Source organism: Akebia trifoliata, chromosome 5 (genome assembly GCF_017979445.1).
Source record: "Akebia trifoliata isolate Shusen 1 chromosome 5, ASM1797944v1, whole genome shotgun sequence".
Classification (NCBI taxonomy): domain Eukaryota; kingdom Viridiplantae; phylum Streptophyta; class Magnoliopsida; order Ranunculales; family Lardizabalaceae; genus Akebia; species Akebia trifoliata.
The window spans coordinates 29485553-29511064 of record NC_141379.1 but is presented as its reverse complement, the minus strand read 5'-3'; the positions used below and the strand labels follow the sequence as shown (position 1 = coordinate 29511064).

General features: G+C 34.3%; 2 protein-coding genes across 3 annotated transcripts in view; both read left to right on the top strand.

Annotated features, from left to right (window-relative positions):
• PIR121 (transcription activator) overlaps positions 1-18322 on the top strand; it is a 43118-nt gene extending 24796 nt beyond the window's left edge. For both annotated transcript variants that reach the window (XM_086443553.1, XM_086443552.1), the window contains exons 15-30: positions 619-766; positions 1970-2138; positions 4618-4694; positions 6681-6851; positions 8746-8822; positions 8937-9039; positions 9936-10055; positions 10196-10339; positions 12090-12239; positions 13399-13542; positions 13928-14015; positions 14912-15039; positions 16387-16594; positions 17215-17387; positions 17557-17763; positions 17910-18322. In XM_086443553.1, the coding sequence (XP_086299679.1) occupies positions 619-766; positions 1970-2138; positions 4618-4694; positions 6681-6851; positions 8746-8822; positions 8937-9039; positions 9936-10055; positions 10196-10339; positions 12090-12239; positions 13399-13542; positions 13928-14015; positions 14912-15039; positions 16387-16594; positions 17215-17387; positions 17557-17763; positions 17910-18104 (2302 nt within the window). In that variant the 3' untranslated portion in view covers positions 18105-18322. The remainder of the gene's footprint in view (positions 1-618; positions 767-1969; positions 2139-4617; positions 4695-6680; positions 6852-8745; positions 8823-8936; positions 9040-9935; positions 10056-10195; positions 10340-12089; positions 12240-13398; positions 13543-13927; positions 14016-14911; positions 15040-16386; positions 16595-17214; positions 17388-17556; positions 17764-17909) is intronic.
• Positions 18323-20705: 2383 nt separating this feature from the next.
• LOC147402046 (sm-like protein LSM5) lies at positions 20706-25042 on the top strand. The gene is made up of 4 exons (XM_086443551.1): positions 20706-20865; positions 20989-21112; positions 24542-24614; positions 24696-25042. Exons 1-4 carry the CDS (start codon positions 20829-20831, stop codon positions 24726-24728), a joined length of 267 nt encoding a protein of 88 aa, XP_086299677.1. The 5' UTR covers positions 20706-20828; the 3' UTR covers positions 24729-25042.
• The last annotated feature ends 470 nt before the right edge of the window (positions 25043-25512 follow it).

The following is a 25512-nucleotide window of genomic DNA, read 5'->3' as shown; positions in this document are numbered from 1 at the left end:
ACTTTTTCAAACCAAACCTAACTTATTCAATACTGTTGTTTTTTTGTTATTATATATGCATTGTTTTTATGATTTTAATGAATCGATACAACCACCACCAACAACAATGCTGTTCCTCCATTCCACTCTATCCAAAGCCAAGTTTTCTATTGTTGAGAGCGAGTTCATATTGTACATCCCTTAGTAACATATGGAATAAATTGTATGGAACTAGGTATTTAAGTTGTATAATTTTCCAATTTTTTTGGAATATTTCCCTGTACAAAATAACGAACGTAGAAAGGCACATACATTTCTTTTCTTTTATGCACAATTGTCAAAATAGTTATTCATTTTGCTGAATTTTCAATGGATAATATATTCCTGTTGAAATTTAGGGTCTTCTGGATTTCACTTTTGTTGTTATTTCCTCATCTTAGCCTGCTTACTTCTCTCGATTACTTTTACTGCTAGATAAACATTTTTTTAAAAGATAAGTAAAACTTCTTGGGATTACTATCTGGGGTTGCACATTCATATTGAAGAAGATGAACTGGCATAGTTTTATAATCTGCTCCTTTATTTCAATGCTGCATGCTTACTAAGTGCTGATGTTTTATGTCAAATTGTGTATTTCAGGATACTGTCTGATATGCGAACGCTTTCAGCAGACTGGATGGCAAATACAAGCAAGCCTGAACCTGAATTACAATCTTCGCAACATGGAGGTGAAGAAAGCAAAGGGAACTTTTTTTATCCAAGGCCAGTTGCACCAACTGCTGCTCAGGTTTTCCTCTGTCAAAGTGGCTTTCCTAACTGTTTAGCTCAGCCAGTTAGTTACTCAAAATACTGATAATTATGTACCTCAGAAGCTATGTAACAAGACACCCCTTTTTCTTGGAATTTATTGTATGAGAACAGGCAGTTTGGATTTCTTAGGCTTGATGTTATCATGATTCCTCATTGGTTTAGTGATGTATGACAACCTAGGTTTATGATGTAGGACATCTACAATCCTAGTTAGAGTCTTAGTAGTTTCTTAATTCTAGTTGGATTTATATATTTTTAGTTTTGGTAGGATTTATATTTCACAGTTATTTTAGGAGTACAATTCTTTATTAGTTTCTATTATGTTATGAATTCGTTTTTATTATTTAAGCCATAATTAGAAGTGCTTAGAAGTATCCAAATTGAGTTACAATAATAAAAAAGAATTTTAAAACTAATTAGAAACTAACAAGGAATTGTACTCCTAACATAACTATGAAATAGAAATCCTACTAAATTCAGAAAATAAAAATCCTACTAGAATTAAGAAACTACTAAGATTCTAACTAGGATTTAGAGTCAATGGACTAAAGTCGAAACAATAGGTTCAAAAGGGTGAATCGATGGATTCAAAACACTAAAAAACTAGAAGATAGATTTGTTCTAAGTAAAGAATTGTATACATTTTATTATTATTAATTTTCGGATTTGGAGCTCTTTGTATAAATAACTATATTGTAACAACTTAGAATCCTACTAAAATACTAAAAATTAACATTCCTAACCTATCTATAACATATTAGAAACTTTCTAATCCTATTGTAACTCAATTTGGATACTTCTAAGCACTTCTATTTACAGTCTAAATAATAAAAACGAATTTTAAAACAAATTACAAACTAACAAGGAATTGTACTCATAAGTATTTTTTTTTCTTTTGACAAGTTAAGGGTTCGGGGTTAGAACTTAGGACTTATAACAATACTCCACTAGCATGGCCAACTTGGCTAAGTTGGCACTTCAGCAACACATTAAGTATTCACCAAGTGCATGTTAGTTTTTTGTTTTTTTTTTTGGAAGGCTACATGTTGGCTTTTTACTCATGCTAATACAAATAACCCTTTATGACATTATTACATACTTGATAAGGCAAACTCGGGTCAAGATGGTGCATTGAGTTTTTATTGTTATCTTCATTAAGTGAATTTTTTTTATTTTTCAGGTTCATTGCCTGCAGTTCCTAATATATGAGCTGGTCTCTGGTGGTAATTTAAGGAAACCTGGTGGGCTCTTTGGGAACAATGGCTCAGAGCATTCTATTAACGATCTGAAGCATTTGGAGACCTTCTTTTACAAACTTAGCTTTTTCCTGCATATTCTGGACTACACAGGTAACTTCTCATCTTGCTTGCGTTGGTATGTTTGTATATAAATTGTTTTATTCTCTCCTGATAGAGAACAGTGACGCTGTTGGATGAAGTATGTCGTGTATCTTGAGTAAACTTTAATGCTTTTCTTGTGATGTTTCTTATCGATATTTTAGTAAGTGAGACATATATGTTGAAGTGGAGAAGAGAAAATTAGGGGAACCAGACATCCCAATGTATAAACAACAAATGAGAATGTCAATAGAGGCTGGGATATACATATGGCTGGCAATGGTTCGATTCAGTGTTGGATCAGTACCAATCCGTTACTGATCCAAAAATGTTGGTATGTGATCCATATCCGATCCGATCCGATCAGATTAACAAATTCTTTAACCAAATCCGATCCAATTAAAAGATACATCACACCAAACCGATCCGATCCAGCCCAAATAACTTAATTTTTCTTCTCAAATCATCCAAACCCTTAATCCCTTAATGTCCACAGAGAGAAGAAGAAGAGAGGCGGTGGGAGGAGGAAGAATAAGAGAGAGAGAACCTTAGCCTTCATTAAAACTAGGTTGCTACCGATTAATCTACTTTCCAGATCTGCTACCGATTAATCTCCATCTTTTGGTCACCATCTCCAAACCCTAGATTAGAGAATCTATTTTTTCATATATATATATATAGAGAGAGAGAGAAAAATGAGGAGGAGGAGGAAGATTTGGGGGTGAGTGGGTTTTGGAAGATGAAGGGTTGGGGAGTATGGGTTCTTTTTTACTTTTACAGAGAGAGAGAGAAAGAAGATTAGGGGGTGAGTGCGTTTTGGAAGATGAAGGGTTGGGGAGTCTGGGTTCTTTTTTACTTTTACAGAGAGAGAAAGAGAAGGAAGATTTGGCGGTGAGTGGGTTTTGGAAGATGAAGGGTTGGGGAGTATGGGTTCTTTTTTACTTTTACAGAGAGAGAGAGAGAGAGAGAGAGAGAGAGAGAGAGAGGAGAGAGAGAGAGAGAGAGAGAAGGAAGATTTGGGGGTGAGTGGGTTATGGAAGGTGAAGGGCTGGCGACGATGGGTTCTTTTTGTTTTCTTTATTTCTTTTTTGTTATTTTAAATCCCAACCATTGGATTGATGGTTATATATAGAGATATGTGTAAATGAAAAATCGGTTCGGATCGAGGGTATCCTGAAACCAATCCGAAATTATTTCGGATCTGTAAAATTTAATCCAAATCTGATCCGAAAATCCAATTTCCAAATCCAAATCCTATTTTTTCGGTTCGGATTGGATCGGATACCGGATTATAATCGGATCATTGCCACCCTAGATATATACAAGGCAACCCTCCTTCCAACCAATTTACAAAGAGGTGTTGAGAAAGGCATATGCCTTAGGGGCATGACTGGCTTTTTGGCGTCTTTTGACTAAGTTGTAGTTCTTAATGGGGATGTGTTGTTTTTCTTTTTCTTTTTTTATTTTATTTTTACTTTTGCATTTTAGATTATTATTACATAGTAGTTTTATAATTATAAAGTTTTCCTCTGCTATACCATTCAGTTTACATTCAACCTGTGTCTTCTCCAACTAGTTTTTTTTTTTTTCTTTTTGGTTTGTCTCAAATTGTTTTGGTTGACATAGTCCTGAATATTCTCCTAACCGAAACATTGCTTTGAAACGGGATTTTAAACCTTGGAGTGAAATACTGTGCCTCATGCCTTAGCATTTAATGTTAACCTAAGATCCATTTCAAGTCAAAACTAAGTCAAAGCCAACAAAATTGAAGTTCCCAAGGGGTTGGACATCCCACTTGTTGGAAAGGCATGTAATGCCTTGAAAATTAACCCATTGGTGGGAAGAATGCAAGTTAGTTTGGGACTTTATGTTTTTATGTGATGTATATGTAATTTATAGCATTAGTTGTGGTTATATGGGATATAGGTGAGACTAGTAAATGTAATAGCAGTAGTTTGAGTAGTCAACTCTATAAATATGTAGCCTTTGTTTAAGAAATGGAATAGAATTTGAGATCCCATAGGTGCTAAACTAAGATAAAGTCAACTAAGATAGTTTGGGAATATTTAGTGAAGGCCGATTACAACTCCGATTAGAAGAAATATTCAGGTCAAAGGATCTAAAAGATTGAGAGGATGACTCAAAAGAATGTGGATGGAAATAGTGAAAGCAGATATGCACTCACCTTCAAATAGCATATGATTTGGCTTTGGACAGAGTGGAATGGAGAAGCAAGATTCATTGAGCTGACCCAATTGACTCAATTTCAAATATTCATTCGAGCGTTGAAGCATGAAATGCTATATTACTAATTTAATTTTTATCCTTTACTCATGAATTGATCTTTTTTCTTTTCTTTGAAGGTCTTTTCTAATTGTTGCACATCCTTGCTTGGTATTGTTGATAGAATAGAAATTTATTCTATTGCAAAGTCACCTTTTAGATTCTCTATTGGCAAACTACTTAAATTACAAGTTCTTGGTACTTGCAGTTGCAGTTGGAACATTAACGGATCTTGGTTTCCTCTGGTTTAGAGAATTTTATTTGGAGTCTTCTCGTGTCATCCAGGTAAACAAGACCAATATTATATAACTCAGATTGTAATAACAAACAATTGGAGTACTCCCAAAGCGCATCTATTTTACCTCAAAGCCTAACCACAATTTGTTTTTTACATTGAGGTTTATTTCAGTTGCACTTCGAATATTTTTGTTAACTTTTATGGAGGACTAGAATCTTCACTTTCACTTGACATTGTTTTTGGAGGGCTGGCTTTATATTTGTCATACCCTTATAAATAAAATTTCTACAATAAAGCATATTTACAGTCTCTAGTGCCTCCTAACAATATTAGAAAGATCACTGGGGAATTTAAAATGCAAAAAAAATAATTTCCCTATTATTCGTACTTTAACCTGCCAAAATGTATACTACCCTATTTGTCTCTAGCTTGCTTTTTGGTTTGTAAGTTGGACTTCAACCCACAACCTGGAAGTTGTATTTCAATATGTCTACCAGCTGAGCTATGGGCCCACCCCTTTCTTCTCTATAACTAAATTGGATCGATATGCTATTGAACCTGGTTTTTGGGAATTGACTTCAATCACCAAGTCCATAACCACTTTTCTGTTCTTGACACCCTGCTTGCTGTCAGTTTTTTTTCCTGACCAACTAAAGTATGCATACTTGGCGAGGTTTGTAAGCAGGGAAGAAGAAGAAAAAAACAGATTCTGGTTCAGAAAATATGAGCTTATATCTGAAGGAGGTGCATTATTGCGCCACTTGGCCGTGGGTTACCAATCCTCTGAAAAAAATGGGCTTGCCATTAAGAAAACACCAAAAATTGAACTGTCATCTTATCTTTTACCACGGATCTAAGTTCAAAACCTACCTTTACTTTTTTGTTACCTATCCACAAAACATGCTTTGATAGGTTCTAACTAAAGATTGCTTAGTTGGTGAGGTTTCTGTATGCATGGAAAAAATAGACCTTGGTTCCAAACCCATTGGAAGCATTAATCCATGGGATGTTCATTTAGTGTGCCATTTGGAAGTAGTTTACCAATCCCCCTGAGAAGAATGAGCTGATCATGGTGGAAGCCCCAATTTGTTTTTTTTTTTTAAACCATAAAATAATCAAGCTAAAGCTTGCTTAATTTGTGAGGTTTGTAAGCAGGTAAACTAGATGGGTCAAAAATTGTTGCAAGCATTTACCCAATAGAGGTGCATTTTGTGTGCCACTGGAGGTGAATTACCAATCCTCTGAACAAAATGGCGGTGGAAGCACCAACATTCCAACATTCCTCTGGAGGTGCTAGCTTGCTAAATTGGTAAAGTTTGTAACTGTGGATACCATAGAGCTTGGTTCAAACCCCCCCGCCCCTCCTCCCCCTTCACCTTTTTAAGTCACCAAACTCGTTAAAAACAGGCTTAACCATTCGCAGCACATCATCTTCTTAGGGTTGGTAATCTGTCGGGACACCAAACATAAATTCCTAACTAAACCAGATCCCTCATTTGAATGTGTCAGTTTCCGAGTGTTTATACGACAAACTAGGTTCAAAGCCTTCCTTGTCCTATGAATTATCGATCTCCAACAGGCTTATCCAGTAGGAACTACCAAACTTTCACTGGACAAGTTATTATATAGTCAGGAGGGTGGGACATAGGAGCAAGTAAAAGACCTGCTTCACTTTCACTTGGGAAGCTATTAACAAATCAGTAGAGAGGTTTTGGAAAATAAAATGAATCCTGCAATTAATGTTACTATAAAGTATACCAAATGGCCATATTTCTTGAACCTCAAATCAAGTCAAACTCAGGATCCTTGGAGTGGGGAGTCCTGATAGTTTTCTAACCAGTGACATGCATGTAATGTGGATCTTCTCACTTCTTTCCACACCAATCTTTGTCGTTTAGTTTTATGTCAATAATGTATATCCCCTCTCACTAGTTCTTTGAATTTTTCTATATGGCTTTTATGTCAGGGTAACTTTTATAGGCTCAAATCTGTTGAAGTCCTTAGTATTTGACTGTTTCATTTTCCATTTACAGTTTCCCATTGAATGCTCTCTTCCATGGCTGTTGGTGGATCATGTGATTGAGTCCCAAAGTGCTGGTCTTCTTGAGAGCATTCTGCTACCATTTGACATCTATAATGATTCTGCTCAGCATGCACTGGTCGTGCTTAAGCAACGCTTTCTGTATGATGAAATTGAAGCAGAGGTGTTGAAATTATACCCAATTATTTGAGTTATTGCAAGCTATGCAGGTTGTTTGTTCTAAAGTTTTGCGAGTGTTCTTGTTTGAATTTTTCACGGAAGGTGTACTTATTTGGTGTACAACAAGCCCCTTTTCTGCTAACCGCAATATTTTTGGATAAGTTGTAGACAATGATGAGCGAGTAGAGGTATGATCAGATTGATTAAAGGAAGGGGAAATGTTCCCATTTCAAAGAAGGGGCCTTTACCTAAAAATAAAAGGAGACTAGTGAGAAAGAGTCTGATGTAAAAAAATATGGAGTTCTTGAATCTGAAATATGAGAGATTTAGAATCCTCTATCTTTAGGTCCAAGAACCGATCAACAACCAACTTTTTACCTTCCCATGTCTTCAGTCATGTACTCTTCTCCAATGTCGCAAAGTTTCTTTGTAGTCTATATGGATGAATACACATCATACAATGTTTTGTCTGACCCATTGAGAATATGATTTCTGAATAAGAAATCTGAGTTTTCCCAAAGACAGTAGGCAACCGATCATCTCAACTCCGGCAGAGTTTGAAATCTAATTGGTATTGCTTTACTCTTAAAAGTACAATGGAAAATCTTACACTATCTAGGTCTTATTCAATAGTATTTTTTAAATTTCTCAACACCCTAATTAAGCCCTCTCGGTGATCGTATTCTTGGTTGTTGGTGTATCTACTTAACCTACCAACAACATAGGTTATCTCTGATCTAGTACAGTGTATAATATACATTATCCTCCCAATTTCTTAGAATAGTCATGAAAATGATGGAAATATAGAAAATTTTTCATCAGCTATAGGAATGGTAAAGCACATGTGAAAGCACTCATAAGCCCAAAACTACGATAAACTACCATATGGAGTATGCAAATGAAGATTATTAGCATTTTTTTTCTTGTTGGATCATGTATTTGAGAGTCTGTAGGTCAAGATAAAGTATATTCTACATCCATATGATAATAGTAATGTCATCGTCATGGTTTTAGTGGAACATTTCGGTTGAAACCAGAACAAAAAATTTACCCTGAAACATTGAATTTTTGGGTTGAGACTACTTCAGTTTCTCTCTTAATTGAAACATTTCCTCGAAACAAGATTTGAAACCTTGGTCACATTAACTGCACATACCTTAAATATGTAGACACCAAAAAAAAAAAAAAAACAAAGAAGAAAAGAACAACTCTTAATTACAAAATTACCCACTATTATCCATTTTGTACTTTTATTTTAAACATATTAATATTTTTGTAATACATATCCAACTAATTAGAACGTGGATGATTCTATTTGTGAACTTATATGAACTTGCTAATATTCTTAAAATACTTTAAAAACAAGATACCTAACCAATCATAAGTCATTTTTACTAGTAAGTGAATATTATATGTAATTTGCTAGCCCTTTCTATTAATAATTTATAATTATATATATTGCTTATTTTATGAACGATTGAACTCTACTAGATATCTACATGTTCCTGCCAAAATCTTGCATTAATATTTTAAAATTGATTATTGTGGTTGAAATTTACTGTTCACCACAATATCTACAAAAAGAAACTTTTAATTATGTTTCATGTCGATCCGTGTATAAATGGAAATATGTCATGGAATTATATTCAGTTTTGATTACTATGGGCATGAGAATTTGTTATCCAATTTTCGTTCATGGAATGAATTTTTGGTGTTAAAAACATTCAAAATGTTTACACTTATAGAAATTTTTTTATAGGTTCTGTTCTTCACTTTATGCTTGAATAGTTTTTTTTCTCCCTATTGATAAGCAGGAGAATAGTTGAATTTTCATAGCAAACGAGTGGAAAGATCGCTCTTTTACTTGCAAAGTGATTTATTGGTGTTTGTTTTTATAGGTAGATCTTTGTTTTGATCAACTTGTTTTGAAGTTAAGTGAGACCATTTTCACATACTATAAAAGTTGGGCAGCAAGGTATACCTTTTTCCCTCTATGTTTCTTTATCTTTCTTGTCCTTGTAAAAAAATTCAAACTAATTCTTTTGGATTTTTTTTGTTTTTTGTTTTTGGTTATTTACAACTTTTGCAGTGAGCTACTTGATCCATCATTCCTCTTTGCCTTGGACAATGGTGAAAAATATTCTATCCAACCGATGAGATTCAATGCATTGTTAAGGATGACCAAAGTGAAGGTGAGAATATATAATTTTGTTTTTTAATATTTTCATTTCGTTTTTTTTATAGCAACATATATGAATTTTATATAATTAAATGTTGGAAATTACATAATATAGGGAAGGGAATTCCCTATATATTGGTACTGTTATTTGCGTACACTGTTTCACTGGCAGCCTGTATCTTGTGCTTTTCTTTGAGCGTAGACCATAAACTTCACCCTCTTAAGTAGTTCTTAATATAGTCATGTACATCTCTGATTTGCAAAGTCTTGGAAACCTTTTTTTTTTCTTTGCATGGACATGGTTCTTTTTGAATTTTTTATTTTTTTTGCTCAAATGCAATGTTTAGAAATCATCAATCAGGGTAATATTTGGTGTTTGGGCCCACCTAATAGAGGCCCAAAATTTCATGTGGCACTTTTGGATGAGGGATCATTGTATATTCAATGGCTTGGGATTGTGAAAGAAAGTATTTAGATAAGTTGAAACATTAAAGTTATTTAGCAAAAAACGTTGAAACTTTAAAGTTACATACCTTTTTAACTTAGTTTTTTTTGTGTGTGTGGATATGTAACCTTTTTAACATAGTATTGGCATAGTAAAATCTTAGAAAATGGAGTGTCCTTGTTATACAGCTGCATATTGTTATGTTTTCTTGTTTTGTAAATGTTCAAATGCCATTTGTACTTAACCTGGACATGATATACACATCTTTATAATATTTGTGGAATAGAATATTCTCCTCTACTTCTTATAATACCTTTAATTGTTTGCTCAAGCAATGTATGCAAATTTTCTCTTTATTAATCTGATTCTGTTTTCTGATTAGATACTGTATTGTTGGTTGCTTCCATATTAGTTGTATATTTATTGCTCTATGAACAGACTGACAAACTTGATTTCATATGTAGTTACTGGGGAGGACGATTAATTTTAGGAGCTTAATCACAGAACGGATGAACAAAATGTTCAGAGAGAATCTTGAGTTTCTGTTTGATCGCTTTGAGTCTCAGGATCTATGTGCTATTGTGGTAAGTATATAGTTATTCTATTTTATTTCGCAACAATGTCTAATTATTCTGATGGAATTGTGTTCTTTGCTTGAAGCTCTTGGATATATTAGAACACTCACATTAATGTCTAATTTTTATTCTGATGGAATTGTCTCTAGGAATTAGAGAAGCTCTTGGATCTCTTGAAACATTCACATCAATTGCTCTCCAAAGATCTTTCAATAGACTCATTCAATCTCATGTTGAATGAGATGCAAGAAAACATCTCTCTCATTTCATTTTCTAGTCGACTTGCTTCTCAGGTATGGTTATATCCTTTTCACTAAAATTAGTTGTAACTGATAGTATCATTTGATTTGATAGCTCATGTAAGTATAAATCATTATATGCTTGTCCAAATTAATTGACATTTCATCATATGCAAGCAACTATTGATGGAACTTTGGCTTATGTATGATGAAGATATCATAGTTTACAAAGGGTTACATGTTTCCATTGGAATTACAAAATTTCTTTTGTTTTTTTATTTTCTTAAATTAATTATTTTATGTCTAAGTTATTAATTAATATCCTCTCTTTGTCTCTCATGCATGTGTAAGCAATGCTCCTGGTAAGCTTATGTTGGATCTGATTTGTACTTTGAAATAGGTGAATGCGTGTAAAAAGTAGGACAAATTTGAAAGATATCGGGGTTGGATAAATCAGTTGAACTACTCTCATTTGGCTTTTTGGTTGTCTTTTCAAATCTTGAATGAGGGAAATCTCTTTCCTCGTATATGTCTTGCTTCTTCCTCTTCTTTTTTACTTTCACTCAATAAAATTTTTTACTTCAAAAACTATGAAGTTTAATTTGCATTTTTTGGACAAAGAGATAGAGGAGGTTTGGATTTTATTCAATCTCCAGAAGATCTATTCAACTCCCAGGATAAATGAATGACAAAAGCATCTGAATAGGGATAGCTGATGCCCCCAAGAATGGAGGCAATGGCTTGGACCACCATATTAGAAAAAATTCTGACATCTTATTCCTTCTTTCTTTTACTAGTTTTTCCTTTTGTTTCTATTACGCATGTTTATCTTCTGGCATGGAAATCTTAAAAATGTACTATAACATCTGATGTGCTTCTGCATTATGCCTGGTCTTTCAAGTACAGTTTTAGAGGACAGATAAGAAACTATGAGTGTGATTTAAAAATAAATTAATTTTGCCCTTATGATATCTGTCCTGACAGATATTGGTAAAGAAGATTAGAATGGAACTATGTCTTTAAAAGAACAATGGAGGTGATGACTAGGTCATTATATGAGGTTTTTTTTTACATTTTTAGTTCATTTTAAATTGGTTAAAAACAAAAATGAGAAAAATCTTCGGATTTCTTTGGATCTAGGTTAAGAATAATGATATAGCATAATGTTCTTTTGAGGAGCGGCATTTCCTATCCCAATTTGGTTGTGTTAAAAAACGCTTTTATTAAGCAAGTACTCCTATAGAAGGTTTAACATCTTATCTTGAACAGTGTTTCGGTCAGTAGCAAAACAGAGTGGTCTCAGCCCAGACAGACATTCCAAAACAGTTCTAGTTTTGGCTGAAATCAGAATTTTCTGCCAAAACATTACAAAATGGAACAGAACTTTGAACCATGCTTCTATATGCTAGTGTCGAACATTTTTATTTTAAACCTTTAATATTTCCTAATTATACAAGTGTTCAAAACTATCACCTTCATTATAAGTCTCTTATTATGAAATCTGTGCTGCTTACGCTGCAACCTGAATGATATTTGAATGAAATGCCTCCATAATAGATTTCTTCTACAATATTGAGTAAGGTTATTATTTCACACATTGGTGTGATGCACATGATTCATTTTGAAATATAATAAATAGGCTTGTGATCATGCATACGATCCAATCTTCCATCTAAAAACATGTTTTTTTGTCTTTAGGAGGAAAAAGGGCACAGTCGGTGAATTTTGGATTATTACATATCAACTAACAACCTTTGAGTTTATTATGACTAGTTTCAATTAATCAATTTGTTTTGAGTCTCAGATTTGGACAGAGATGCAAAATGACTTCTTGCCAAACTTTATCCTTTGTAATACTACCCAACGATTCATTCGATCATCAAAAGCGTGCCTTGTACCCATTCAAAAGCCATCAGTTCCATATGGAAAGCCTAACTTCTATTGTGGTTCTCAGGTAAGAATTCATCAATCCACCACCAATGTCTGAGATGTATGCATACATATGTTAGCAACATTTTGCATAACACCCAAACATTTCAATATGGTTGGCTTATTCATGTATGAGTCATGTCTAGAACATTTCAGTTACTGGCTTCCTTCTTATGGAAAAATATTTTCTTTGCTAATGTTTGAGTCAACTTTTTAGACATGCAGGGTATTCACTTCTTCCAACCGAAAGGCAATAAGCAATGCACTTACGATACTAATTTAAAATTTTCAAATGTTCATGAGCTATAGGGATCATTTATCAAGAAACAAATGTTAAGATAAATAGGATATATTTGCGTAACCCTCCTGTTCTTTGCAGAATTAGTAAGATCCCCATTGGCCATTGATCAACATTGTTAACTCATTCAAAAACATAAACCGTTGGCGAGCACCGACGGGCAACCATTGGCTCCTTATTGTACATACAAAAATACTGCCAAAACTTTCGGAGTTAATTCTCACTAAATACTCTGTGCTACGCTACTGCTATAAACATTGGGCCGTGGCAGAGAAAGGTACCCTCCCATTACCTTTCATGGAAAAACTAGGATGGTGAACCTGATAAGCTATGAACCCATGTCTCTTTAGTGAAATTGCTTTCTCTAAACCTGAAACACGAAAAGGAATAATATTGACTTCAACTCTTTAGCCATCACCAAAACCTTAAGCACAAGAGAAATAAAAAGGAAATACAGATCCAATATGTAGTCCTAGGCTCCTAGCTATAGATTGATCCTAAACTCTAGCCGCCCAAAGAAGCTAGAGAAACCAATGGAACAAGAGAATGCATTTACCAAAAGGAAAACCAATACATTTATTAAATGTCATATTTGTGACACATAAAATTTATATTGGAAAGGTTAAAACTCATAATCTACAATTAATGCTTGTTAATTTTTTTTAATATGTAATTCTAATCTATTTCTATAAATAAGTAAAAAATGGAAGTGCCAAACTAGGTCCATGGTATGTCAGAATACCGGCACATGCTTGATGTGGGTATTTCACGGTTTTCACCCATTTAGAAGATACATGCAACATAAATTGTAATTAAATATTTGTACTCCTATATATTTTTGTTGACTTGAATAGTTTTTTGAAATGATATTATCTTTTTATTGTAGGATTTGAATATGGCTCATCAAAGTTTTGCACGATTACATAGTGGGTTCTTTGGAATACCTCACATGTTTTCCATCGTCAGACTTTTAGGATCTAGATCATTGCCGTCACTTATTCGAGCTCTACTTGATTATGTATCGAACAAGGTAAAATCCTTTAAATTGCTTTTACTGTCAACTAAAGTGGATGATGGACATATGATGATATGCAGAACTCTATTTGTATCATGATGATATGCTAGAATGAATCTTAAACCATAATTTACTTTTGTCATGTTTGTTCATACTCTCTTTTTCTCCTCTACCTCAAGAACTTTTATTGCTGGTTTATGGATTTCTGGATGATGGCTATGAGTAACCATATTTTTTTGTTGATTGGGAATTTCAATTTATAAAATATTTTTGTTAGAAAAACCATTTTGTATGGTGAACCCATGATTTTTCTTATCAACAAAAAAGTATCCTTAGATTTCATCTAATGCCTTATTTACCATTGCAGATAACTGCACTAATGCCTTATTTACCATTGCAGATAACTGCACTTGAACCAATGATCACAGGACTGCAAGAAGCATTGCCTAAATCTATTGGACTTCTCCCTTTCGATGTAGGCGTTGCAGGTAAACATTGGAGGAATGCAAATAATTTCTCAGTTTATCCAAATTCTGTCAATTGGAATTCAAATGCATTCACTACTTATGGAATGATTGCAGTTGGAACCAAACCATGAAACATCTATTACGAAGTATGACATATATTTTGTCAGTGATGTTTCTTGTATATGTAAGATTCATCTGTAATAGACGTTCTTTGTTGCACCATAAAGAATAGTAAGTAGATTTAATAAAAAAACCACCTTTATGCTAATAATTGATTAATATTCATTCATGATAAGGAAGGAAAATTTTGGTTATGACGTACTAGCAAAATGCTACCACTTTTTAAAACACGGTTGGAATGAGTAATTGTCAATACAAGGAAACCTATAAAAGAGTACAAACTATCAAATGGAAAGGCCTCTCATGGCTCTTAAAAGAAGAAGAATTATTCTAGATAGGAGGAAAAGACCAATCTATATTCCTAAATTGACAAACCTTGGACTCAAAGTAGGTTTTATCTCTCTCAATTGATCCATTTGAGTGATACTTCACTGTAAATTCCCACTAGCTTCTTCCTCGATGGCAGGTCAATTATGTCCCAGGTATTGTTCTTATTAAGAGCTTGTATTCCCATTTCTATTGAATTTCTCTTTTCAGACTGAGAGAGGGCATCTAGAACCACTGTGAGTACTAGACGTAAAAGATAGGGCCATGAAAAAAAAATACGATATGAAAGATAATTCACAATACATGACAAAGTTTAGGGATATGGTTTTGAGAACAACAATGAATGTCTCTCCTAACTGCAAGAGAAAGATAAGAATCATTAGCAGTCACAGGAGAAGTAGGAGAAATACCTTGGTTCTTGGCTTTAATTTTAATTTTCTGGATATGTTTATTGAATTTCTTATCTACAGGTTGTCGAAGGATTGTTAAAGAACATCTAAACTGGGGGTCAAAATCCGAACTCAAAGCAGAGGTTCTTCGTGGCATAAAAGAAATTGGAAGTGTATTGTGTTGGATGGGACTACTTGATATTGTGTTGGTGAGAATCATTTGTTGTCTCTTCACAAGAATTATTTTCATTGATTTATAATGAAAATATTATTCCATAGAAAGATTGGTGTATAAATACTTATGCTTTATAAGGCTATGAGTTATCCTTAACAGATCAATTTCTATTTTTCTTTGTTTTTATTTCATTATTTGAAGAAAAAGAGAAACTAAGAATTTATAAATGAGAGAGAGGGAGGGAGATTGCCAACTAACATTTGAGATATGCATATAAGTCTAGATATGAAATTCCGAATTTTTTGGGTTATTTTGGACCATATAATCAGGTCCCTATTTCATTTTAAATTGGGAAATTTCCTACGTCCATATCAGCCCATTCTAGATCTCATTGCAGTTGTCCAATAAAGCATAATTTCAGCTCATTAAAGGAAACTTGCAATATTCAAACTAAGATTACATATTTACTTTCTTTGGTAAGTTAGATGTTACTATTTATAGTAATTTTCAGACTTATTATATAGTGTAACTCATAACCTTACTATTTACATCAAAATATCATTTTATTATTTTTAGTAAATATGGGGATTAGTATTTTGGATTTTCTAGAGTTGCCTGTTAAGTCAATTGTAGGTCCTATAGTTGGTTAGGGTTTTAAGTAATAAGAGTTTTGCAAGTTTCTATTTTTAGTTTTCAATAAATTTTAGAGTTTAGAGATTTTAATAGTTATTTGATCAGTAAATTTGGAATTTTAAATAGGTGTAATCTCTTTTAGTTTATGAAATAGAATGAAGAACAAAGAATGTAAGTATTTTTGCTTGGCCTATTTACTACTTTATCTTTGTGGCTCAATACAAGCAGGTAACTTTTAAGTGGGGTGATTCCACTTATTTTTCTACACCTAAATTTGTAGAAAAAAAATGACTTGTAGTTCACACCTGTATCAAAATCATCCTACCACACAAACCCTAATCATCATCAATATTTTCCAGACCATCTGACCCTAAATTTATCGTCCCTTTTCAATCCTTCATCGAAACCAAACTAATCCTATCATGCATTCCTTCTGTCCTACATCAATTTGTTAGTTTAGAGTAGTTGCCCTTCATCAATATGGTATTTTAATTAGTTATCTTATATCATGACCCCCCACATACAAATGAAAGGATTCGTATTATATCGTTGAATGAATAATAAGAAAAATTTTACCACTTCAGAATGCTCTTTCATTGAACGTCTGTTAGAAATGAAAATGCTTATGATGATCTTATCAGAATGATAGAAATTAAATGTTCTCCTGAGCTCATCCAATTTCTGAATTAGTTTAAAGTAGGTTTTTGGTTGTTGGCTTCTAATAATTATAATTTTATATTTGTAATAGAGAGAAGTTGACACCACACATTTCATGCAAACTGCTCCGTGGTTGGGCTTGATACCTGGAGCTGATGGGCAAATTGTGCATTCTCAAGGTGTTGGAGACAGCCCTCTTGTCTCCCTCTTCAAATCTGCAGCTGCAGCAATAGAGTCGCATCCTAGATGTTCAAATCCATCATCCTTCTACACCATATCAAAGCAGGCCGAAGCAGCTGGTTTGTAATTTAGTTAGAATTGCCTTTCTGATTAAATAGTAGAATCCTTCCATTTGATTCGTTCTCTAAACTATATTTTTTCATTTAGTTAACTAGTTGGTTATAGCTAGGGCTGGCAATGGATCGGTTCGGAACCAAATCAGCCCCCCGATCCAAAATTTTATCGCATGATCCAGATCCGATCGGATCAATAAAAATATTAGAACCTAATCCGATCCGATTTCAATTTCACTCAACCAATCTGATCCAAGTTCTGTTCTTTTTTTTTTTAATGGGTTTTGGGAAAGAAGTTCATGTGAAATACTAGGGCTTTTTTTATGGGAGAGGGGAAGAATACCTAGGGTTTGGGTGGAGGGGGGAGAGAAGATTTGTGTCAATGAGAAATATCTGAATCTGGTGCATAAATTATCCAGTTTCGTTCACCGTTCAGGCTGAGTCTATGCTTTTTGGTGCAATTGCCGACACATTACTTCCATTTTGAATCAATTTATGTCCTCTAATTATGGTTTTTTTTTTTTTTTTTTTCTTGATTGCCTTTCACTACATCATCATTTGATGTTACATTATCTTCATAACAATTATTTATTTTTACAAATTAAGTGATTTCATTTGTGTTGCAGATCTGTTGTACAATGCCAACATTAATACAGGAAGTGTGTTAGAATATACCCTTGCTTTCACGAGTGCAGCATTGGAAAAATGCTATAGTAAATGGAATGCAGCTCCAAAGACTGGGTTTGTCGACATTACTACTTCAAAGGATTTTTATCGCGTTTTTAGTGGACTTCAATTTGTAAGCAACTATCTTGTAGAATTCTATTTTTCCTTGAATCTTGGACTCTAAATGAGTGAAGATCATACCAACACTCTTGAATCAGAATGTCCAAAGTGCACGTCTGGCCCAATCCCAAATGATCTAGATCGTTAGTCTTACTAATCTGGTTGGACTCCCTGAATTGCAGGGATACCTGGAGGAGTCCGTTCAAGCACCATCAAACAATCATGATGTGTTGGGTGATTCGGTTGCGTGGGGTGGTTGTACGATTATATACTTACTTGGTCAGCAGATGCATTTTAAGCTCTTCGATTTTTCCTATCAACTCCTCAATGTTGCAGAAGTCGAAACCGCAACAATTACACAAGCGCTTAGGAATGCTAATTCTGGCCAGGTATCACGATCTTCTTTTTTTCCTGCTTGATCACATTTGACTAAAAACAAAATTCTATTCTTAGTTCTGTTTTTGTCTTCAAATGATGTTTCTAATAATGGCTATTATCTACTTTGTTTTGGTTGCCCATTCTTTTGTAAACAAAGGGGAGTGAAAACCTATTAGAAGCTATGAAGAGAGAGAGGAGATTGAACAATCACGTGTTCTCAGTGCTGCGAGCACGGTGCCTTCTTGAGGACAAAGTAGCATGTGCGATCAAGCAAAGTGGTGCACCTCTGCATCGGATTAAATTCGAGAATACCGTCTCAGCGTTTGAAACACTGCCACAGAAAGGTTCATAAACCATTTCCTCCGTTCACAATGTTTTTTCTACCTTTATTGATGCTCTTTCTTATTTACTATTGTCCATTGTATTCAATATTCACTCAAATGAGCTGTTTCTTTCTCTGATTGCTGTCAATGATATAGTCGGGGCATTTTGCCCAATCGAAAGTATTGAGAATGTGAAAAAATGGAATATTCTTGACCAGTGAGAATGTAGAAGCTTGGTTCATAATGCTATAGGTAGGCTTTTTCCACTCTAAAGGTGCTTGATGCAAGAATGAAAATTTTCAAAATATAACTTCCAGTACGGATCCAAGGACAAACAATTTTTCCATAGAACTATATACATACAATATATAAAGAGAACTCAACAATGGTTTTCATCAACATGGGCCCTTCCCAAGGTTAGTGATATTATACCACTGTATCATATCTTAATTAAAGAGAGCTACTATTGCCGTACCAATGCCTATATAAATCACCAAATTATTGTTCGGTGTGGCGTTAGTAAAAATTGGTGTGGCAATAGCAACTCTGTAAGAAAATCAGGAGGATATTTTATTAAGGTCTCTAAAGTTCATTGGGCCAATGTTGTGTGTGGAGTGTGGCCCACCAAGGAGTGGAAGTAGCCTTCTTGGTTAGTGGGGTCCAAGGAGGGTGGCTCCACGTGTCAAAAAGATAAAAGATGTAGCGTTAGAGATTACAGTTGCTTTGATGTATTCCAACGAGTTGGATGTGCAACCTCAACTGGATGAGTCAATGATACCTGATTGAGTTTTGACATCTCCAATTAAAACCATTTGATGAGTCAACTCGGAACCCATTTCCAATATTTTCTTAAGTTTTTGTGGAGTTTCGGCAAGGTTTTCTGGCCAGGAACTGCTTGCACCAGGTTTTAAATCATGTAAGAAGGGTTTGAGAGAGTTTCTAGGATCTTTTGCCTCTCCTTATTTATTTTCTCATCAATATCACTTAATTATCAGAGATTGATTTCAAGCATTAAGATCTGATCTGATCTTTAGTTTTTTTTTTTTTTTTTTGGTGAATAAAATTTCATTAATAAAGAATGGTGGAGGTGACTGTCACATACAGAAATTGGAAAACAGCACCAATTCGTACCACAGAATAGTATGGATCATTGGATCCACACTGTCTCATTACTAAAGAGATTTTTGAAAATGTTCTCTAAACATTTTGTATCAAAACATAAATATATAATACTCAAAAAGTCCAAAATCGAAATGATAATCTCCAGAATCCAGAGTGTGATGCTCTAACCCTCAAACATGTATCCATGCTACTCCTTCCATATGTCCCATCAGATAGCAAATTGAACTGTTCTCCATAAAATTCTTGCGATTTAGTTATTAAAACAAAGGGCATGATAGGTAATGTTGAGCATCGATTTGAGTTACATTCCAATGTCGAGGTTTGACATTAGATAAATTTTAGGAAATACATCCTAAAATATTTGTGAAAATGTTGGGTTTTTGACTATTATTTTCAATTTAGATAACTTTAGATGAGAAATATATCAAGATTGATAAGAATATAAAAATAATTTTAAAACATATAAAAGAAAAGAGGAGAAAGTGAGAATCATTGATGAAAAGCTCCAATGGATCATGGATCGAGCATGAGAGATGATCGTTCTTCAAATCTAGAGGCATGTTGGTGAACTCCAATGGTTGGAGAAAGTAAAAAAAAAAAAAATCTCCTTTATTTGATTGTATAAAAGATTGGGAGGGAGGAAGTTGTAATTTTCAAGAATATTTCTTACTATTTTTCTAAAGAAATTGTTAGCGGAGGCATCCTTGTAAAAAAAAAAAAACATAAATTAATGCCAAATACAACGCTATTTTGAGATCTAAAAAAAAAAAGACCCTTTTTTGCCTTTACATTGTAACTTTGTAGTGTTTCTGCTAAAATTCCTAAAATCAAATTTTCAGTTAAATTCATTAAAAAAAATAAAATTAAGGAGATGTTGATTTTTAGTCGAGGTAATCTTGCATTTTTTAGGGGTTAAACCTACTATCAACAATTTAATAGGGGTTTTATTAAATCAGAGAGATACTATTGCCATGCCAACTTTTGTTAATGACACACCAATTGTGTGCAATTCTTAAGTGATTTTTTCTAAAAATATGCTCAACTTATGTCCAAATTCTGGTTTCGTTACACTATTTATTTTAATTCTCAAACATTCATTTCAAGTGAATTCGTCACTTTTATAATCAATGAATTCTTTGGTATATCTACGAATTCATAGATATTAAAAGTGAAGAACCCTTGGGTTCGTAGGTTATATAAAAATGACAAATGCAAGTTTTGGGAATTAAAATGAGTTGTGTACCAAACTTGGAATTTCGTCGTATTCAACGAAATGGAGATTCACCCATTCTTTAGTGATTTACATAGGAATTGGTGTGGCATTAACAAAAGTTAGTTCTCATAGAAACACTAGTTAAGTTAAGTTAAGTAATTTAAAATGAGCAATAGCAGTTAAATTAGCGAGCTACTATTGCCACACCAATTCCTTCTGAAATCCTTGCACACAGTTGGTGTGGCGTTAGAAAAATGTGGTGCGGCAATAGCAACTATCTTAAATAATCCCAATTTGATCGTTTCAGGTAGTTAACTAGTGTTTCTGAAAGAGCTTTCGGCAGTGCGAGTGAAAAGGAGGAGCTCTTGCAAGTTTCAACTAACCACTGCAGTCGGCGACTGCGAGGGAAAGAAGAAAGATGTCTAACAACAACCCATCCCAACTCCTCCCATCAGGTCTCTCTCTCTCTCTCTCTCTCTCTCTCTCTCTCTCTCTCTCTGTGTGTTTTCTGAACAAAGATAGATAAAATAGAGATTTATTTATACTGTTTAATGGTGGTGATGGTGTGGGGTTTGCAGAGTTGATCGATAGATGTATAGGGTCAAAGATATGGGTAATAATGAAAGGAGACAAGGAACTTGTTGGAACCCTAAGGGGTTTCGATGTCTACGTCAACATGGTCCTTGAAGACGTCACCGAATAGTATCTCTCTCTGTCCTAACTAACTGTATTTATTTATTTATGCTTCTGTTTGGAATTAAATTTCAATTTCAAACTTTGGTGTTTCGTTTTTCCTGTTCTCTGATGAGTTTAATTTTCTTGTTGAAGCTTATTTGTACTTTTTGTGGCAACCTCGTATTGGTTGCTGGTCCTAAACTCTTGTTTTGGTATTAAAATTATATTATTGCTTTGCTCCTTAACGTTTTTTTTATAGACATTAGGTTGGTAGATGATTTGATCAGTCCAGTTCTTGGTTTTTATCAGTTATGGTTCTCAATTGGTTCAGTTCCAGGTGAACCGATTCTAATCAGTTCCAAATAAAAGGTATCCAGAACCAGGGTTTTCGATTCTGGTTAAATTGGTACACTTCCCCTTGATACCCTTGGTATTTAGTGTAGGGAGAGACATTAGGGTTAGGGTTTGGTTTTAGAAGGATCCCTGGTGCGATACTTTGCCTCTCAAATTTATGGAGCTGGATTGTCTTGGGACTTATGTTTCCAAGCTTGTATCTAGATTCACTAGCCAAAATTTTCTCACTCCCATACATCTACATGATGAGATCGTCAAGTGTGGGCAAACGTTGCAGCACGGGCAGTCTTCTCGGTCGAATCTTTTCTTTTCCTAGTGTATGCCTCTAATATTGAATTACCATCTATAGTGGTTTGGGTTGCGAAGTCTCTTCTAAGATTGATTTTTTTTTTCATTTGGGAGGCTGCTGGATTAAGTCATCATTATGGACCATATCATTGGTCAGGCCATCATCTCAATGGACTTCCATTCATTGTGTAGATCGAATGGCAAAGTCATTAGTCACTGGCCCATTGATTGCAATATTGTGTATCAAGTTTTGTTGCATTTCATATATCTATTCTATATCTTTTGGTGTTCCCCAATTCGATCTCATCCCTATTGGAAAGTTGGTAGGCTCTTGTGAAAAAATAGAAACAGCAAAGATAACTCAATTTCACAAAACACAAGGGTTTACATTGTTCGGCAGCGTGCCTACGTCCATAGAACAGAACAAGAACAATCACAATTTTCTCACCCTAGAGATCTCTATTTATAATACTGAGAGCTAACAAAACAAGTAAAACTCTCCAAAACAGAAACCCCCAAATATAGAATAAGAAAAATATTACTTGATTGCCCTTTTCGTACCCCTTAAAATTTTTGGGCCAGGGGCTCTGTCCCGTACCCCTGCAGCTCTGCATAGCACAACAGGATACAAGACATTTACCCAACAGCTCCAGCTTTCACTTTTATAGAAAATGGTTTAACGGAGCTAACTCCTTTAGTTGTTTGTTGGGGCATCTGGAAGGAGAAGAATTAGTTGTGCTTTCAAAGGAACTGAACACCCTCTATAAGAGGTCTTCACTTATCTTTTAGGTTTCCTCTTCTTTTGGTGTGAAGTTTTCCAAGAGTTTAAGAAGGAGACAGTTTGGAAGAATAGAGAGTAAGGTGGGTTCTTCTTGTTCTATTTTCTTTTTTTTTTTCCTATCTTTGTTTATGCTGGTTTCTCAACCTCTTACCCCTTTTTGGTTTTCTAATGAAATTTTATACCTGTAAATTTATTTTTTTAAAATAAAGAATATATAGCTCTAGATAGAATATATAGCTCTAAATTTATCTAGAATATATAGCTCTAGATAGAATTGAATTGCAAAATAGGATCCATATTGTTGAATCCCAATAGTTAGGGTAAGTCATTTCATAGGATTACTTTAAAGATAATGATTAAGTACAAATTAATGAAAATTCAAGATTTGAAGTTGCTATAAAGATTTTTCCACGCCTTCACTTAATCAGGGGAATGACTAATAAATTAACTAATAACTACGAGAACCATGTTTTAAACTCTAGAAACTAGAGTAGATAAAATCAAAATGAGAGATAACTCAGTAAATGGTGCCCAATCTGGCTTATTCAGGAACAATTTTGTTATGCATATGATGAGCCCTCAATATACGCGTTGAGAGATGATTTAGATAGTATGATGTATTTCAAAAGGTCAGGTCTGATCACGTAGAAATTAATTATTTGTACTGAAGTGAAACCTTAGCTAAGTTGTTAAGACTTGTGGAGTGTTATTCCCATGACTTAGGTTCAAGCCCATGAACCCAACTTCACCTTGGTAACCAGTAACCCTTTACATATCAAGAAAAGGAAAAAAGAAATACTTGCACTGCTACAATGTGGAAATAAGTAGGGAGTATAGGAAAGTATGTTCTGTTCGAGAGAAGGTGGCAGCTTGCTAACTTGGTTAAAAGTCTGTGAGTGTGGATGCCATGAGGCCCATGACCTGGGTTCCATACTCTGGCTTTAACCTACTAATTACCAACCACTAATCTCATTTGCCTAACTGAAAACCAAACTATCACTACTTTTGATGACTATTAGAGAAGAGCTAAGCAGATAAAATAGTTCAATTAAATAATATCCAAGTTCATCTTTTATTAATTTGTCCCATGACATGGTTAGAATATCCCTGGCTGATTGTTGTTTGGCTAGTATCGGCTGGGCATAATGTGGGAGGAAAAATTCTATAAAATGTTGATGATAATCATCTATATGGCCTGCTGTACATTTCTAGCATTCGGGAGATTGCACATTCCCATTTCCCAGGGGCGGAGCCAGGATTTTCTTGTAGTGGGGGCAAACTATGGTTAGTTGTATAGTTGAAAAACTTGAAGATGAATGGTTTTAGGGGGAAATTCAGAGGTTTTTGGTTAGAAATCGAAGAGAAGGATATTTAGGTCATTTCCAATTAGTATATGAGAAGGCCCGGTCAAGAAGCAATGTCATCAACAAAAAATTGGGGGGGGGGGGGGGGGTCAAAAACTGGAGGGAGGTGAGGGGTTGGGGGCAAATGGGGATAGAGGTGAGGGAGTGGGGACAAATGGGGCTTGTAATTAGTTGAAAATATAGGGTGTCTCAAAGTTCTATGGGGGCAATTGCCCCCGCCAGCTCCTTGCTAGCTCTGCCCCTGCCATTTCCAATTGCTAGAGTTTTTCGTTTTTTATTTTTCCTGTTCTGCTGAGCAATGTTTGTTACAAAAAAATTGGCTTATTATTATTGGAATCTGGCTTGTTAGCTGTGTAATTTAGAATAAAAAATAAAGTTAGTCTAACTTTGCTTGATCAATGATTTTTGAGCAAATCAAGCTTGAAATGATGAAACTACTTATTATTTATTTTCATTTCAACATTCTTACATTTGAGGAAGTTTTGCTATATTAAGCTTCTGGACCAAGTTAATAGTCAATAAAGCAAATCTAAATTTTACAAATATAGGGAAGAATGTCAAATTTGATTAGAAAATGAGAAAGTTTAGCCAAAACTTCATGCATTTTATGACTTGGGTAGTGCTGAAAAAATTGTGTATAATTTCATGTATCTGTTTTCCATTTTGAAGTGAAATCACTGCTGAAGGGCGACGAATAACAAAGCTTGATCAAATTTTGCTTAATGGAAATAACATTGCCATTGTAAGTAAAAAAAATAATAATGTCTTCAATACCATACTCTAAAGTCTTTAGAACTGCTACTAACTTTGTGAAATGATGCAGCTGGTGCCCGGGGGTTCTCCTGATCCAGAGTGAAAAGCTTCGTAGGGGTGCTTTGGTGGTTTTTTTTCCTCCCTTTCTGAAGGGATCTGATCAGATTGAATACCATTTTCAGGTTTTTATGGAGAAATCTGAAACCAAGACATTCTCAATTGTAGCTGTAAAACACCTAATATAGCAAATTGAACAAAAATGTTAATTGTCGAAACCCTCGCTTACTGATCTGGTTAAATTGCTCAAAATGACATGGGTGAACTTCAATGTCGTAAATGTTTTTATAGATTGCTAACATCCAAGCTTCAATTTTATGTGGTGATTGATCTAATCATAATATGACTCCTTTTCTATTTGATATTTGTGGTAAAAGAATCTTTATTTCATGAAACACATTCTAAATATTTTACAATCAGAATCTCCCCTTGCAGACCTCTTTTTTCACAGTTGTATGATTGATATTTGTGGTAAAAGAATCTTTATTTCATGAAGCACATTCTGATTGATTCTGAATATTTTACAATCAGAATCTCCTCTTGCAGACCCCTTTTTTCACAGTTGTATGAGATAATCTCATACGGAAGCAACAACAAAGCCTTATCCCAAAGATGTATAACTAGAAACATGTCTTGTTTGCATGGTTTTAAAACTTGCTCCGACATCTCGTCCATGAACGACACTGAGTTGAGTTGTCTCGTTCAAAAATGTTATAAGTCCATCCGTCTCGTGGGTGAGCAATACTGAGATGTATCGGACTAGTCTTCTCGATCTTGAGATTTAAAACCATGCTTGTTTGCCTTGATTATGATTTTAGCCAATTTCTTAT

Bases quoted from the DNA above. Each gene is read 5' to 3' on its own strand.
- LOC147402046 (XM_086443551.1), top strand. From the start codon at position 20,829: ATGTCTAACAACAACCCATCCCAACTCCTCCCATCAG. The intron at 21,113-24,541 runs GTATCTCTCTCT...TCCATTTTGAAG, and splicing joins CTTGAAGACGTCACCGAATA to TGAAATCACTGCTGAAGGGC. The intron at 24,615-24,695 runs GTAAGTAAAAAA...GAAATGATGCAG, and splicing joins ATGGAAATAACATTGCCATT to CTGGTGCCCGGGGGTTCTCC.